Source organism: Chrysochloris asiatica, unplaced genomic scaffold (genome assembly GCF_000296735.1).
Source record: "Chrysochloris asiatica unplaced genomic scaffold, ChrAsi1.0 scaffold00041, whole genome shotgun sequence".
Lineage (NCBI taxonomy): Eukaryota > Metazoa > Chordata > Mammalia > Afrosoricida > Chrysochloridae > Chrysochloris > Chrysochloris asiatica.
The window spans coordinates 12070184-12087219 of NW_006408559.1; the positions used below are offsets into that span (position 1 = coordinate 12070184).

The following is a 17036-nucleotide window of genomic DNA, read 5'->3' on the forward strand; positions in this document are numbered from 1 at the left end:
GATCCAATGAGGAAATCTGTGGTTTACCAGCCGCCAGTCTCCGCCTTCAAGAGGGGCCGACACAGGCGGGCCCAATCAGGAGCTCCGTGGCTAACAAACGTGCCTTCATCTCTGCACGGGAGCGCAGCCCCTTGGAGGCCCAATGGGAGGCCGCGGCCCTGCGGCTAAGGGGCGGGGACGCATACACCCCGCCCCCTCCGCTCGCAGCTGCCGCGTCGCGGGCTGCTCCGGCTCCGCCTCCGCGCCTGGTCAGGCGCTGATTGGATGGCCCTCACCGGGCGGCTCTGGTTGCTGGGCGGGCGGTGGGCGGGACTCGCGAGCCGGTCGGGAGAAAGGCGGGGCGGGCGGCGGTTGGGGAGACGAAGGGCGCAGCGCCCGGCGCGAGCACCGGTCTCCGTTGACAGACTCGGCTTCCGGCCGCGTACGTGAGGCGTGCGGGCTGAGGCGGCCGCTCGGCGTCCCGTGTGTGTGGCCCGCACGTTAGCTTCCCGCAGCCGGAGCAGGAGCAGGAGGAGGCGGCGGGAGGCGCTCCCTCCCCGGCGGGCGGGCGGGCAGGCGGCGAGGCGCGGGCAGGACAATGGAGGTGGCTGTGGAGAAGGCGGCGGCCGGCCCGGCGGCGGCGGCCTCCGGGGGCCCAGCGGCGGCGCCGAGCGGCGAGAACGAGGCCGAGAGCCGGCAGGGCCCGGACTCGGAGCGTGGCGGCGAGGCGGCCCGCCTCAACCTGTTGGACACTTGCGCCGTGTGCCACCAGAACATCCAGAGCCGCGCGCCCAAGCTGCTGCCCTGCCTGCACTCTTTCTGCCAGCGCTGCCTGCCCGCGCCGCAGCGCTTCCTCATGCTGCCCGCCTCCATGCTCGGCCCGGTCGACACCCCTCCGCCCGCGCCGCCCGCCGCTGCCGCGCCGTCGCCCTTCGCCACGCAAGGTGAGGCCCGGCGAGCGGGGGCCTGGGGCGTGTGGGGGCGGGGGTGGCTACTTTGTCTGCAGGGATGGCGATGATGGTGGTGATGCTGGAGCACAGGCTGCTGGCCGCCTCGTCCCCTTCTCTCCCATTGGGGTCCGTTACCTCTTCCCCATCTCCCGTCCCTCGGACGGGGACAAAGGAGCCGAGGGGACCGGCCGTGGTTGCCTTTCCGTGTGTAAGATCGGGCCGAGCGCCCGGGCTTCCCAGCACCGGTCGGAGCCCTCCAAAGCTGGCGACGCTGGAGTGCGTGAATGGTGCCCTTTTGGGGGTGGTGGGTGGCTGCCGTCTGAGAAGATGAGATAGGCAGTTCCTCAGCGGAGGTGAACAGGTTAGAAACCTGGAAAGTAAGTTCCGAGCGCGGGGCTCCCGCATTGTCTCTAAGGACTCCGGCCACCTTGTGGGCAGCGGGAGCCCAAAGGCGCCGTCGTGGTGGGCTCGGGCTTTGAACAAACAACCAACACCCCCACTCCACACCTGCACTCTCCACAAAGCGCCCCAAGCGTTTGCGCGCCAGCGGGAAGCCCAGTACTAACTCGACCGGGGGCTATGCAAACAGGGTTAGATGGTTTGGCAGTTACATAAGGGTGAGGCTTGGCAGTTAAGTAATGCTTTCACCGGGCCCTTAGGTAATGATGTAATTTGATAGTTCCGCGGTGATGTCACGATGTAGTCACTCTCCATCTTGTGGTCGCAGTGGTCCTCCATTTTCCGCATCGCACAGTCGTGCTGAGTGACCTTCTTTTTGGACCCTATTCATGCTCATAAGTGGGGGCACCCTCACAAAGCGAGTTGGAAAGTTGTTTTTAGTATTGTTGAAAAGTGAGATTTTTATCAAATCAATTACAGTCAACACGGTTTATTGAGCCAAAAGCTAGTCACAAAGGGAATACCCCAACATTCAAGCCTTAAAGGGACTTGAGTTAGCATAGTTAATATTGCCTTTGCTTCGACTCATTAATAACGGAATTTGTCCTTTTTGGGGGGAGGAAATTGGCCACTAAATGCTAAGCTGGTTTATCATAATTAGATGTGTGTTGGTAACTAATGCAGATAAATATTGCTAATGCCTGTTAATTCATACTTGATAAGGAAACCTTGTCTAAATTGGAGTAGGTTCCCACTTGTGGCCCTGTAGCGAGGGTTTCCGAAGGGCAGCTGGTGGGTTTGAAATGCTGACCTTGCAGTTAGCAAGCTGTCTAGTGCTGAGCCTACAGTGTGACACCAGGATTCCTGTCAAAATTGAGATTTCTATGTAAAGTTATTGTTTCTTAAAAGTGGGCTAAACACTGTAGGGTCAGCAGTTTAAGCTCTCTGGAAATTCTATAGAGGGCAGCTATGAGTGGGAACCAGCTTTATAGCTTTTAACAATAATAACAATTTTTGTTTAGTTTTTGGTGCTTGTCTCTAAAATTTTAACAATTCCCCCTTTTGGTCATCTTGCTTTACTTTCCTTGAGAATGACAAAATGGACATATGACTCATTCACCTAAAGTCAAGTTCTTCATTAGTTTGTCTTGCTTGCACATACGGGCATTTATGGCTTCTTTAGGGTATCTTTGTTGCGGATGAATGGCAGTCATTTGGATTTTAGTGTGTTCAAAAACATTTAAGGCCTTTGAACATACGTATCTTATTAAGGATGTAGTATAACAAGAACTATAAGCATAATTCTTTTCATCTGAAAGATTCCTGTGAGTCTATAGATTAAATCCTAGGTTAAAAGATCAAATGGGTTAAGAACATCAAAGACTTAAGGAAACAGTCCAAAAGACTAATGGACCCTGGGAACCACAGTCTCTACTATCCAGAAGCAAGAAGAAATAAGTAATGCCTGGCTACCACTGCTGGCCATTCTGATCAGGATCACAACAGAAGGGCTTAGAGGGGGAGGAATAAAAATGTAGAACAAAATTAAAACATAAAAAAGATGAAACTTAACTGGTCTGGTAGAGAGACTAGTGGAACCTCTGAGACTGTGGCCTGAAACCCCAACCCCCAGGGATAAACTTTCTTTCAAATAATAGACAGGTGATGATAACATCATGGAGGGTTGTACTCAGTACTGTTAACTATGAGACCAAGACAAAGTTCAGAAGATAGGAAGTGGCGGGAAGGAAGGACAAATGGAAATGGAAACCTAGAGAGGAAGTGACGAGTGCTGTTATATTAAGCAACCAATGTCATGAAACAAAATGTGCTTGAATTATTCAATGAAAAACTAATTTTCTCTATAAACTTTCACTAGACTACAATGAAAAAAAAAGATCATTGGGTTAGAATTTGATTCAGCAGTTATATTTCTTAGTCGGTTTGCATTTCCCCTTTTCTTGTATTTCTTGTGTTTCTATTAATCATGAGTTATTTATGGAAGTGTAGTAAGTGTTGGCCACCTTTTCTCTGAGTAGATAATCTAAGACGATTATATTGTCTAGTACTACTTCAGCAAGAGTTTAATGACAGCTGCTGTCATTTTGCTTTGCATTTGATTCTGTAGCTACTACTGCCTGTGATAATCTAAGTAAAGCATTTTTTTCTTACTGGAATGAAGAAATGTTAAGATTATTAAACAGGTCAACTTGGGGATTCGTTATCTATGCTATAGAGAGAAATAGAATTGACAGCATGAGGGGGCTTCAAAAAATTAGTGTAAATTTTTCATTGTGTTTTAATTCCATTTTTCCATGAACTTTTTAAAGCACCTGATATGGTGGGATAAGGCAGGTGTCTTAATGCTGCTGTAACAGAGATACCACAAGTGGGTTGTCTTAAAGAAGAGAAACTCATTTTCTCACAGTTTAGGAAGCTAGAAGTTCAAAGTCAGGACATCAGCTTTAGAAGGCTCTGTCTGTGTCATCTCTTACGGAAACCCTCGCTTTCTGTAGACCTGGCTTTCCTTGATTCCTTGGCGATACTCACATGGCGTCTATTTCCCCCTTTTTGTTTACCATATTTTTTTAAATGTTTGCATGCCTACAAAAAATACCCTGCCTAGGTAGAGGGGCATGGCTGGCAAAGCATATAATGAGTTGTTTTGTAAAAATGCAGTGGTTAAGTGCTGCTGAGTAGGTTCCAACTCACAGTGACCATGTATAGGGTTTCTGAGGAGTGGCTGATGAGTTTGAACTGTCAACCTTTCACTTAACAACAACAAAGTAACTGATTATGAACTGAATTCGGCATAACTTTAGACTTAAGATGTATTGTGTACCTGACCGTAGTGCTTGTACCTGAATAAGAGTATAAATCATAAAACCTCTGATCCTCAATTCTGAATCTAGCTTGCAATTCCATCTGTAGGCATTTCAAAATGTTCTAAGGGATTCTAGGCCTCAGGTGTTTTATATCTTTTTTTTCGGTTGTGAGTATTCCAAGCTTTTGCATCAGATTATATTGTTTGTTTATATACTAAGAAAAAGACTTTACTAAATTATATATTTAAACGCATTTCTAAAAAGGACCAGAGTTTTCTTTCATTAACTAAAAATACTGAGTCTTAGTTCTTGGGTAACTTTTCCCGTGCAGACTGATTTTAATACTTAAACTCCAGCATCACACCATGTTTTTGAGGCTAGAAATCCAAATGCAGAGTGCCAGCTCTGTAATAAGACTCATTGTCTCCTAAGTCTAGGAGGCTCCCAGCACAGGACCCCCTGGGGCCAAGGAAAGTGCTATTCTTTCTTGGGTGGAGTCCTGGTGTGACTCTGTGGGTTAATGCTTCAGACTGCAAAGCCGCTTGGCAGTTCAAGCGCACCAGTTGCTCCTTGGAAACCCTATACAGGGTTGCTAGGGGTCAGAACCGACTCTACTGCACTTCACAACAATAACAGCTGGTAGTGGTGGTGGCGTGCCGCAGAGTCGATTCTAACTCATAGCGAACCTGATAGGGTTTCCAAGGCTGTAAATCTTTATGGGAGCAGAAAGCGTCATCTTTCTCCTGCAGAACAGCTGGTAGTTTCAAACTGCTGACCTTGAGGTTAGCAGCCTGACTCATAACCACTAAGCTACCAGAGCTCCTAGGTGGTACCGGAGTCCCTCTTTTTTGCTCCCTTCTCCTTTTATCTCCTGTAAGATAAAAGGTGTTGCAGATCACACCCCAGGGATCCAGGGTTGTGATGGGATTAAGGGTTTGTATCCACCTTTAATCTTACAGCTGATTGACTTAGAGCCCATGGGGGATCGTTACATAACTGCTATAGTAAATCGTTACATAACTCAAACCAGAGAATCGTGATCCAGCTAAGTTGACATATTTTCTTTTTGTTTTAAAGCTTTTGCTGTGAATTTGAGTGATAGTTTATGTGGGAGAACATGGGTTTTGTACTCATCTGGTCATATTTTGTTTCATTGAAATGATCATATTTCCCTCCTTGCATCATCATCCAACAGTATTTGCTTCTATTCCCACTATTGTTTTTTATTTTTGTGGGGGAGGGGATTACACAAAAAAACTCAGCAATATGTAATATTTAAACAATCCAAGGGCATATTCTGGAAGCCAGCCTCCTGGCCTCCAGCACACAGCCTTTCTCTTTCCATGAGTTTAGAGTCCTCAGCTGCTTTCTCTCTCCATGTCACCATCTCTGCCTCCATCTCTGGTGTTGCTGCTTCTCTGGTTGTTGTTGTTAAGTGCTGTTGAGTTGATTCTGACCCATAGTGACCCTGTACAGATTTTCCAAGGAGCAGCTGGTGAGCTTAAACTGCCAGCCTTGCGGTTCAAGCCAATTTTGCAGTCCAATGCATTAACTCACAGCATCACGCCAGGGCTCCCACATTTCGCCCATGCTCTTCTCCCTTGATGGTCCTAGGGTCCTCTGTTCCTGGAATGTAAGGTTAACCACGCCCCCCCTCCCCCTGTATGTTGCAAAACTTCTACCTTTACAGTTGTGACATTCACTAGTAGTCATGATTACAATTACTCCCTATTTAATCGTATGAATCTTATTCTTATTTCCTTTCACCAGACCTGTCTTCTTGTTGTTAAGTACTGTGGAGTCGATTCCAACTCATAGTGACCCTGAACAGGGTTTCCAAGGGTGTGAATCTTTACGGGAACAGAAAGCCTCATCTTTCTCCTGTGGAACGGCTGGTAGTTTCAAACTGCCGATCTTGAGGTTCACAGCCTGATTTGTAACCACAATGCTAGCAGAGCTGTCTAGACAAGATGAAAACTACTCAGTGGGGATTCTACTTTCGCCCGCACATTATGAAACTAAACTCCCTCTTGAAAACTTGTAAGCAAGCCACTTCGTGCCTTTTCCAGCAAAACTCCCCTCCACACCCCCACACCCGCCATTTTTGGTAGCCAATGTCTAATTTGCACGTCTGTATCAATCCTGTGTACAGGGGCTATTTTGAGCTACTGTACTCATGTCAAGTTCATCAAATTGTAGCAATTTACACTTGGTTCCTTTATCAGATTTCTTTATCTTCTTCTAGTCAGGCTTTGGTCAAGCCATCGAAGTTAGGTCAAATGGGTATTGTCTTTGAGTTTGGGCATTCTTGTGTGTCCCCACCCCCCACTTCATATCTGCTGGATGCTTCATTGTCAGCTCTATCCCTCTGTGGCTAGGTCAGTGTCCATGGGCTTAGGAGTTCCCAATTCTCCCCAAACTTTGGACCAGCCAGCCCTTCAAGTTGAGCATGTATCATTATTTACCTCTGCTGAAGTGTTCTCCTATCTACCTTGTTTTCCCATCCTACTCTCCCTTCTTGTGTATTGCCCTTCCTTTTTTTCTGTTATATTGCCCTCCCCAACACCCAAATTATGATGTGTCTATCCCCTATAAGTTGACACATTTTTGAGGGATACAGTCAATACAAGACAGTTTCCCTAGTATTAGATAATTGGCAAATTAAGAAAACACACACATACCATGTATATCTGTGCATGTGTACACACATACACCTAAGCCCATACTGTGGGCAGAACAAGCTTTGTTAAGGCACATATATTACAGTTTGTGCTCTTTTAGACTGAGGAAAGGGTTTTCAGACTTTACATCTAATACAATCACCTTGTACTAGTTTGATTTCCAGGCCCTTGCCCTTAAGAAAGTGCTCTGGTGACTCAGTGCTTATTAAACGCTCAGTTGCTGACCACAGGGCAGTGCTTCCAGGCAGCCAGCTGTGGGAGCAACGAAGGTCACGTCACTTTGTCCTGCAAGTTCACTATGAGTTGGAATCGACTCCACATCTGTGGGTTTAGTTTTGGGTTGATTTCTGGAGATAGACTGATTCTACTTGATTTGGTGTAGTTCTAAGATTTGGTGTCAATATTAAACTTTGCTGTTGCTGTTAAGTGCTGTCAAGTCGTTTGATTCATAACGACCCAGTATAAGGTTTCTGAGGAGCAACCTGGTGGGTTGAACCTCTGACCTTGTGATATGTACTCCAGTGCTTATCCTCCAGAACCAGACCAGGACTCTCTAGATTCAATAGTGTCCTCAGATTTTTTAATTCTTTACTGTTAGTAAACATACTAAGCTCTTTTAAGGACTGGTAACTGCAAGGTTGACAGTTCAATCCCACCAGTTGCTCTTGGAAACCATAAGTAGAATTCAACTTCACAGCACACGAGAACAATAACAACTTAAAGACTCAGTATTGTGGAAAATTGTGGAAGAGTAAGAGTAACATATGCATGTTACAGTTGGACAATAAATAATGAAGACTGTAGAAGAATTGATGCATTTGAGTTATGACGTTGGAGAAGAATATTAAAAGTACCGAGGACTTCAAGAAGAACAAACAAATATGTGTTGAAATAACTACAACCAGAATACTCCTTGGAAGCCAGGATGGAGAGCCTTCGTCTCTCATTTTTCAGACATTATTAGAATGGACCAGTCCCCGGAGAAAGATATCATCATACTGGATAACGTGGAAGGTCAGCGAAAAAGAGGAAGACCGACAATGAGATGGATTGGCACCGAGGCAGCAGCAATGGGCTCACGTTTAACAATTGTGAGGATGACACAGAGCCTGGCAGTGCTTTGTTCTGTTGTGTATAAGGTTGCTGTGAGTTGGAATAGACTTGAAGACAACAAAAAAACGTGTCTGTCTTCCAGTGTCCTTTTAATTTAATAGAATAAAAAAGACTGTGTATGAGCATGTTAAGAGATTAGTTAAATTTTAAATGAACTTCATTGAGTTATACTTTACATGCCATAATGGATATGTAGTTTAATGAGTTGATAGGTACACGTAGCCATGTATCACACTGTACATTATCTCAAAAATTCTCGGGCTTCTTTTGCAGACAGTCTTTTATCTTCTCCATGTAACCAGATCTGATGCTGATTTTAGAACTTCATAGAAATGGAGTAGTGCACTGTGTGCTGTGTTGTCTCTGGTGTCTTATATTCTACATGCAGTTTTTAAGATCGATCCACATTATCTATTAGTTCTATACATAATTCATCTATTTGCTTTTAGTAGAAATTAGTATTGCTTTCTGTTTTATCATGAATAAACTTGTGAATGTTTGTGCATATGTTTGGATAAATAATTAAAACAGGAATTTCTTGTTTGTATGAAAAATAGGTTTCTATTGTTAAGTGCTGTCGAGTGGGTTCTGACTCAGCAACCCCATATGGGGTTTCTGAGGAGCAGCTAGTGGGTTTGAACCACACTGACCTTGTGGTTCGCAGTCCAGTGCTCATTCTGTAGTTCCACAAGAAGAGTCCATGTTTACACTGGTTATACCATTTAAACTCCCACCAGCAATGTGTGAGAGTCCCAGTTGTCCCACATGCTGGCCAACACTGGGTATTGTTGGGCTTTCTAATTTGAGTCATTATAGTAGGTGTGGAGTGATGCCTAATGGTTTTAATTTTCATTTCTCTGATGAATAAGGAAGAGTATCTTTTCCTATGCTCATGGGCCATTCCACATTTTTTGGGGGGTGAAATTTCAGTTCAAATATGTTATGAAAAAGAAAGTTAGGTCATTTATCATTTTTTGTGGAAGTAAAAATTTCTTACATATTCTTTTGTCAGGTACATGGATTGTAAATCTGGTGTGCCCGTTTATTTCCTTAGTGTAGTGTCTTTTGTAGAGCTGTTTGTCATTTTGATCGAGTCCAGTTTATCAATTACTGTCTTTCATGGTTATTGTTGTTGTTAAGTGCCATTGAATCAGTTCTGACCCATAGCGACCCCATACAGGGCTTCCTAGTGGTGGCTGGTATGACTGAAGAGCAGCACATTAACCCATAGCACCACACCAGGTCTTCTCTTTTATGGTTAGTGATTGTATGTAAGAGGTCTCTTGTTTAGCCATGTTTACAAAAATATTCTATTTTCTATTATTTTATAGTTTTAATGTATATTTAGACCTATAGTACATTTGGGGTACTTTTTTTGTCTGTGAGGGAGCAATTGAACTGCATTTTTAAAAAAGTGTAGGCTAAGCATGATTTATAGAAAAGAATACTTTTTCCATTATATTACTTTGGCATTTTTACAAAAAAATCAATGTACTATTTATGTGGTTCTATTTCTGTATTCTCTATTCTGTTCTATTGATTTATATGCCTAGCTCTTCAGCTTCAAGTTGGACAACAAAGATCCTCCAGTTTTGTTCTTTTTTCAAAATTGTTTTGACTCTTTGAAATCATTGATTTTTAAAATATATATATATTTTAGCATAAGCTTTTTGTTTCTGTTTTAGAAAAATCTGATAGAATTTTGATTGGGACTGTAATGAATCTTAGAAATCAATTTGAGCAAGTGAACTGAAAACAATGTTGAGTCTTTTGATCTATGAAAATAGATCCTTTTTATTTTATTTAACCTTTTTTTTGGTGAATTGAGTGAAGGTTTACAGAGCACATCATCAGTTTTCCAGTCATCAAATTGTATATTATATTTCATTTCAGTGCTTGCAAACCCTACTTCCTCCTTGTGATGACTGTTTCTATTCCACCTTATTTCACTATTCTGAATTTTATCTTGAGGTAAATACTCTCTTGATCTTGAATGGTCAACCTTTTCATGCTGTGCATGCCTCAGTAGTGTTGATTCTTCCTATATACTGGGCTACTGTTGGCTGAAAGGGGCGCCATAAAGGTGGGTGCAGTTGTAGTCTAGAAAGGCTAACAAGGGCCAAAGTTAACTGGGTCATATGGTATTTCTGGAGTCCTGGTGTGGCTCCGTGGGTTAAAATTAGCTTGAACTGCGTGGTCAGCAGTTCAAGCTCACCAGCTGCTCCCTGGAAACCCTATACAGGGTCCCTATGAGTCAGAACTGACTCAATGGCACTCACTTAACAACAATGGTATTTCTATTTCCAACTTGTTGAAAAAGTGCCGAACCATAAGTTTCCTATAGTGATAGTACCATTTCACCATTTTACAATCCTACTAGCAGTTTAAGAGGGTCCTTATTCTTTGTACCCCCTTGCCAACATTCCTTGTTTTATGTTTTGAAACTTTGCTCTTAATGCTGTGGTGAGATTGTTATCTCGTTGTTCTGATTTGCCTCTCTCCTGGAGTCCTGGGGTGGCTCTGGGTTAATGCGCCAGACTGCAAGGCCATTTGAACTGCAAGGTTGGCGGTTCAAGCTCACCAGCGGCTCCTCAGAAACCCTATACAGGGTCACTATAGGTCGGAACCGACTCAGTAGCACTTAGCAACAACAACAAAGTTCTGCTAGCATAGTGGTTATGAGTTGGGCTGCCAACTGCAAGGTCAGCAGTTTGAAACTACCAGCGGTTCCACGGGAGAAAGATGAGGCGTTCTGTACCCATACAGATTTACAGCCTTGGAAACCCTGTACAGGGTCACTATGAATCAGAACCATCTCCATGGTACTTAACAACAACAACAACAACAACGGGGTATAGCACTGCGGGTTAATGCGCTGGACTGCAAAGTCTTTTGAACTGCAGAGTTGGCAGTTCAAGCTCCCCAGCTGCTCCTTGGAAACCCTATACAGGGTCTCTATGGGTCGGAATTGACTTGATGGCACTTAACAACAACAGTGGCTATTAATTTGTTCATGTTTGTTGGATGCCTTCTTTGATGAAGTCTGTTCATGTCCTCTGTCCAACATTTAATTGGATTGTTTGTCTTTTTCTTGTTGAGATGTTAAAAGATTTCTAAAAACTTTCAGATATTAGCTCCTTTCTTGTCTGGTGTATCATTGCCAAGAATGTTTTCCCAGTCTCTGGGTTCTCTTTTTTCTTGTGGTGAAATCTTTTGATGCACATAAGTATGTAATTTTCAGGAGGTCCCAGTCATCTAGTTTGTATTCTGCTGTTTGTGTGCTTTCACTTATGTTTGATTGTGTTTTTGTGCCGTGTTTCAGAGTCCCTAAGTGCATCCCTGTTTTTTCGTTGATGATATTAATGGTTCTGGGTTTCGTATTTATGTCTTTAAATCCGTCTTTGAGTTCTTTTTTGTGAATGGTGTGAAATAATGGGTCTTGTTTCAGCTGTCTGAAAAGGTATTACCAATTTTGCCAGCAACATGTGTTGAAGACTCTGTCTCTTTCCTATTTATTGTATTTTGGCCCTTTGTTGAATATCAGCTGAACTTAGGTGGATGGATTTACTTCTGGGTTCTCAATTCTGTTCCATTAAACTATGTCTTAGATGTACCAGTACCAGGGGATTAGGAAGTGAAAAGCATCTTATTTTGTTCTTCATTAGTAATTTTTTGCTTATCCGAGGTCTTTTTCCTTTCCATATAAAGTTAGTGATTAATTTTTCTATCTCATTAAAGAATAATGTTGAAACTTTGATTGGAATTATATCTGTAGATTGCTTTGGGCAGAATTGACAGTTTCACAATGTTAAGTCTGCCTATCCATAAGTGTGTTATGTTGTTGTTAAGTGCTGTCCAGTTGGTTCTGATTTATGGCTCCCTGGTAGAGAGTTCCGAGGAGTGTTTGGTGCATTTGAACCACCAACCTTGTAGTTAGAAGTCCAGTGCATATCCTGTAGTACCGCACCAGAACCTGAGCATGGTATTTATGCTTTCATTTTTATAGCTATCTTTTGGGTTCTTATAGTAGTGTTTTGTCATTTTGTTGGTGTAGATCTTTTCTTTCTCTGTTAGATTTATTCCTAAATATCTCGTCCTTTGGGTGGTTATTGAAAATGATTTTGTTTTCCTGATTTCCTTTTCATAGCTCCCTTTATTAGTATAAAGGAATCCAGCTGGATTTTGGATGTTGATCTTTTACCCTACCACTTTGCTGAATCTTTCAATGAGTTCCAGTAATTTTCTTGCTGAGCCTTTGGGATTTTGTTTATGTAGGGTCATGTCATCTGTAAATAAAGTTTTTCTTCTTTGCCAGTTTGGATTCCTTTAATTTTCCTTTCTTGCTTTGGGTGAGACTTCCAGCACAATATGAGTAGGAATGGTGATAAAGGGCATCCTTGTCTGCTTCCAGTTTACGAAGGCAATACTTTCAGATGCTCAACTGTTAAGAGTAATATTGGCAGTTGTTTTTATATATATGCCCTTAATTATCTTCTTCAGTTGCCCCTTTAATCATGATGTAATGCTCTTCTTTGTCTGTCTCAAGTTGGTTTTTGCCTTCATGTCTGTGTTAGCATAAGGTTTAGTAGTTACACTTGATTGGTTTTCATGTCATTTGCTTCATACCTCTCATTTTGATGTTTAATTTCCCTCAGCACTGTTTTATAGTTTCAGTATAGAGGTCTTTTACATCTTTTAAGAAATATTCTTAAGATTTATAATAATATTTATGAATAGTACTTTAAAATTTTAATTCTACTTTTTCTGCTATTGTGTTGATATAGTTGGTTTTTGTATATTGATTATATACCTTTACCTTTCTAAATTCAGTTATTAAATGCAGTAGGGTTATTTTGTTCAGATTTCTTATGATTTTCTGTGTAGACACCATGTTGCCTACAAATAACTTCTTTCATTTTATTCTGTATAGTTTATAACTATTTTTTCCTTCAGTACATAAGCTATTACCTTTATTATAATACTGAATAAAAGTTGAGTTTCAGTATTGAGTATTTAAATTGTGTTGACTATTCAAGGATTAATGACATCCTTGCTTTGTTCCTAACTATAGGAGGAAAAGATGGAGTGTTTGTCAATTATTAGTAACCACAAATCATTGTTGTTAGGTGCTAGTGAGTCAGTTCCTACTCAGAGCTGTCTAGGGTTTTTGAGGTTGTAAATATTTATATGGGAGGAAAGCCTCTTTCTCTCATGGGGCTACTCGTAAGATGTGAATTGCTGGTAAGTCTAACTGCTGGTAGGTGTCAACTGCTGCTGGCCTGTGCTTACCCTGTAGTGCTGCCAGCATTCACCAGTAAGATATTGCTGTTTAGTCTACTGAGTTAGTTCCAACTTAGAGTGACCCTGTATAGGGTTTCTGAGCAATGGCTGGTGAGTTTGAACAGCTGATTTGTGGTTAACAGTCCAGTGCTTAATACAACACCATGCCAGGACTCTAGGTAATATGTTAGATCAGTTAACTTTAAAAATATGTTCTGTGCTAGTTATCTAGTGCTGCTATAACAGAAATGCACAAGTGAGTGGCTTTAACAACTTAATTTTCCATCATTTAAGCTGCTAGAAGTCCGAATTCTAGGAGCAGTTGTAGAGGAAAGCTTTCTTTCTTTGTTGGTTCTAGGGGAAGATCCTTTTCTCTTTTCAATTTCTGTAGGCCGGCATTCCTTGGTAATCTCCGAGTGTCTTGGCATCAGTCTTCCCTTGGGTTTAGGAGATTCTTAGCTCAGGGAACCTGTATTCCTTTCAGCAATTCTGCTGATCTCCAGCTGATCCAGTGATGGTTCTTTTCTTTTCTTGGAGGATAACAGATACAGCTCCTTCAGCTTGTTTCCTGCCTGTAGAATTCTAAGAGGTAGATAGCATTCTTTCCTTTCCTTCTTTCTCTGTCCTCTGGCTGAAGCTAGAAGGCTTTCTCCTGTAGTACTGGCTATAGCCATCAGTCACAGGTTTAATTTCTTTAGCAAAAGGTTGTGGAGGCCACATCCCTGGTGAAAATGTTCTTAGTTCCTACAACAGGATTGTCCAGATTAAGTTTTTGTTTTTATTTTGCACAGATCACTTTCCTTTCACATTTTGCTGTAAGCAACAAGGAGAAAGCATGTGATCCTTTTAAGATCTTGTTTAGAAATCTCCTCACCCAGATATCCAAGTTCTGTGTTCCACTAAATATTTGAACAATATTCGACAAGTCTTTTTGCCACTGCCTAAGTGTGTCACCCTTCCGCTATTGTCCAATCACGTGCTCATGATTTTTCTTTGAGGTTTCACCAGATATCCATCTAAAGTCCTCATTTCTAGCAACATTCTCTTGCTGGAACTGTATATATACTCAAGAATCTATAGAGTTTCTCTATAGCTCTCCTCATTTCCTTCTGAGCCCTCATCAGAATTGCCTTTGGTGTTCATAATTCTACCAAAAGTCCTTTTAAGGCAAGCTAGTCATTAACAGTTGGGCACCTTAATATTCATCTAGCCTCTATCTATACCAGTTCCACAGCACTTCTACTTTGTAGGTATTTGTTAGAGCAGTACCCCACTCCTGGTACCAAGTTCTTCTTTTCAGCTGGAAGCTTCACTCTCCACTCTAGTCCTCTGTGGCTGTGTCGCTGACTCTGGGTCCAAGAGTCCCCTGGACTTGCCACACTGTTGGCCAACCAGGTCTCCATCCAGGTTCACAAGAGTCTATGGAGCATTGTAAGGCTTAGCTTGCAGCTTCATTGCTGCTCTTTCCTCATTTCCCCTTATTGATGACGAATGTGGGCATCAATCAGAGTGTGTATTCCCATTGAGTCTTAGTCTTAGAAGGGGTCCAAGACATTTTTCTGTTTCATATAAGTTGTCACATTTGACATAAATTTGTTCATAATATTCCCTTACGATATTTTAATGTCGTTTTGACCCATGGTGATAATACCTCTTTTTCCCAGTACATTTCTAATATTCCTGCTTTTTCTTTATTTTTGTTATTGTTACTAGGAGCCTACCAATCAATTTTGATGATTTTATTTCTTGTTTTGTCCCTCTGTTTGGAAAATACCGTTTTCCCTCTAGGTATTGCTTTAGCTTTTCAACAAATGTTGAAACATTATTAACATTCAGATAAAAATATTTAAAGTTTTTTAATTTCTCTGTGCTGAATTTCTTAACAGTGTATTAACTCACATGGATATGTGGAATTTTCTGGTATCTTATTTCATTGTAGGCAGAAAACAGTTTATATGATTTTACTTTTTTGAAATTTATTGGGTTTTATGGCCAAGGACCTCTGGTAGTGTAGTGGTTAAGAATTGGACTGTGAACCGCAAGGTCAACAGTTCAAAACTACCAGCTGTTCCGCGGGAGAAAGATGAGGCTTTCTGCTGCTGTAAAGATTTACAGCCTCGGAAACCCTGTACAGGGTTGCTATGAGTTGGAACCTACTCCACAGCACATAACAACAACAGTGGTCTACTGCTCTGGTAGCGCAGTGGTTACGAATTGGGCTGCGAACCTTAAGATCAGCAGTTCGAAACTACCAGCTGTTCCGTGGGAGAAAGATAAGGCTTTCTGCTCCCGTTAAGTTACAGCCTTGAAAACCCTATGAGTCGGAACAGACTCCATGCATCACCTGTTTTGGTTGCTTGTTCTATGTGCATTTGAAATGCATTTAGATTCTACTAGTTGTGTGTTGTTGTTCAGTGCTGTAGAGTCAGTTCCTACTCATAGCAGACCCTGCATAGGACTTCCAAGGAGCAGCTGGTGGGTTTGAACCACTGACCATGTGGTTGGCAGTCCGGTATTTACCCAAAATGCCATACCAGACATGCTACCACTTTAGGTATACATGTAAAAAGCTTACCTGGAACCAGAGATGTGTTTAGTCTTCTGTAAGCAGCAGATCAAGCTGATTGTTGTTACTAAGTGTCAGTTCCCGCTCATACAGACCCTGTATAGGGTTTCTGAGGAGCAGCTGGTGGGTTTGAACTGACAACCTTGTAGTTTACAGTCCTGTGCTGATTCTACAGCACCATACCAGGAGTCCCGCCACACGATTTTTCTTGATTTTTGGGGGGTGGGGTGGGGTAGGGAACAAATAGGTACTTGTTCTATCAGTTGTAAGAGAGCAGTGTTAAGTCATGACTGGATTTGTGTCTGTTCCTTTAATGTGGTTAGTTTTTCCTACAGGTATTTTGAAGCTTTGTTTTCCTGATAATTGCCTGCCCTTTGTAGCATTATGAAATACTCTTCTTTATTTCTAGTGCTATCTCATGTGGTCTTCTTTGCCTGGTTAATATATAGCAGCTATTAGCTTTTTATGCTTTTTGTTTGAGTGATATTATTTTCCCCCATTTTTTCAGCCTTGATGTTTAAAATGTGTCTATTGTGGGTATATATAGTTGTGTCTTGCTTTTTATTCAGGCTGTCAGTTTCTACTTTTGTTTGTCCATTTACATGTTAGGTAGTAATTGATGCACTCAGGTTTAAGACCAGCATCTCTGAGCTCTCAGTGTTCCTGCTTGACCCCTAGTACCTCTGCTCCTTTGGCATTCCCTTACCAGCTAAGCTTCTTGCGGTCAGACTCCACACATGTGGGATAGTTGAGGACCTGGAGATTCCCTCCATGTGCCCACCAGGCCCTTCTGCTGTGCAGCCCCCTGTATTCCAGCTCGTCTCCAGCCCACAACTTCTGATCCTCAACTCCTCAGCCATGCTGTGTCAGGTCCCCAGCTTCCTGCATTGTTAGTCAGTATATAGTCCCCAGGCAGAGCATCAGGACGTTTTGGAGACTTACCCTCTGAGTTTCACTCTCTTGGGGATCAGTTTTTTTTACTGCTGCTTGTCTGGCTGGAAACCAGTTGCCTCATATGTTTTTTCCAGTTGCATAGTTGTTGATGACAGAAAACTTGTTTATTTGTAGTTACTTCATCCTGGCCCGAATCTGATGTCAGACCATTGTCAATCATCAGGAGTTTTTTTTTTATACTCCCATATCTGGGATTTGTAAACTTTGGCTTTTAGATCTCTAGATTTCTGTCTCTTTTTCACTTTCTCCCTGAAACCTCATCAAATTCAAGCCATCATCTATCTGCAGC

The 17036-nt window shown here is 42.3% G+C and overlaps 1 protein-coding gene across 2 annotated transcripts in view; it reads left to right on the forward strand.

Moving 5' to 3' along the window:
• Positions 1 to 506: 506 nt before the first annotated feature.
• TRIM24 (tripartite motif containing 24) overlaps positions 507 to 17036 on the forward strand; it is a 104526-nt gene continuing 87996 nt past the window's right edge. Inside the window, exon 1 of one of the 2 annotated variants that reach the window (XM_006861163.1) lies at positions 507 to 923. In XM_006861163.1, coding sequence (XP_006861225.1) covers positions 578 to 923 — 346 coding nt within the window. In that variant the 5' untranslated portion in view covers positions 507 to 577. The remainder of the gene's footprint in view (positions 924 to 17036) is intronic. The other variant, XM_006861164.1, reaches the window with a different exon arrangement.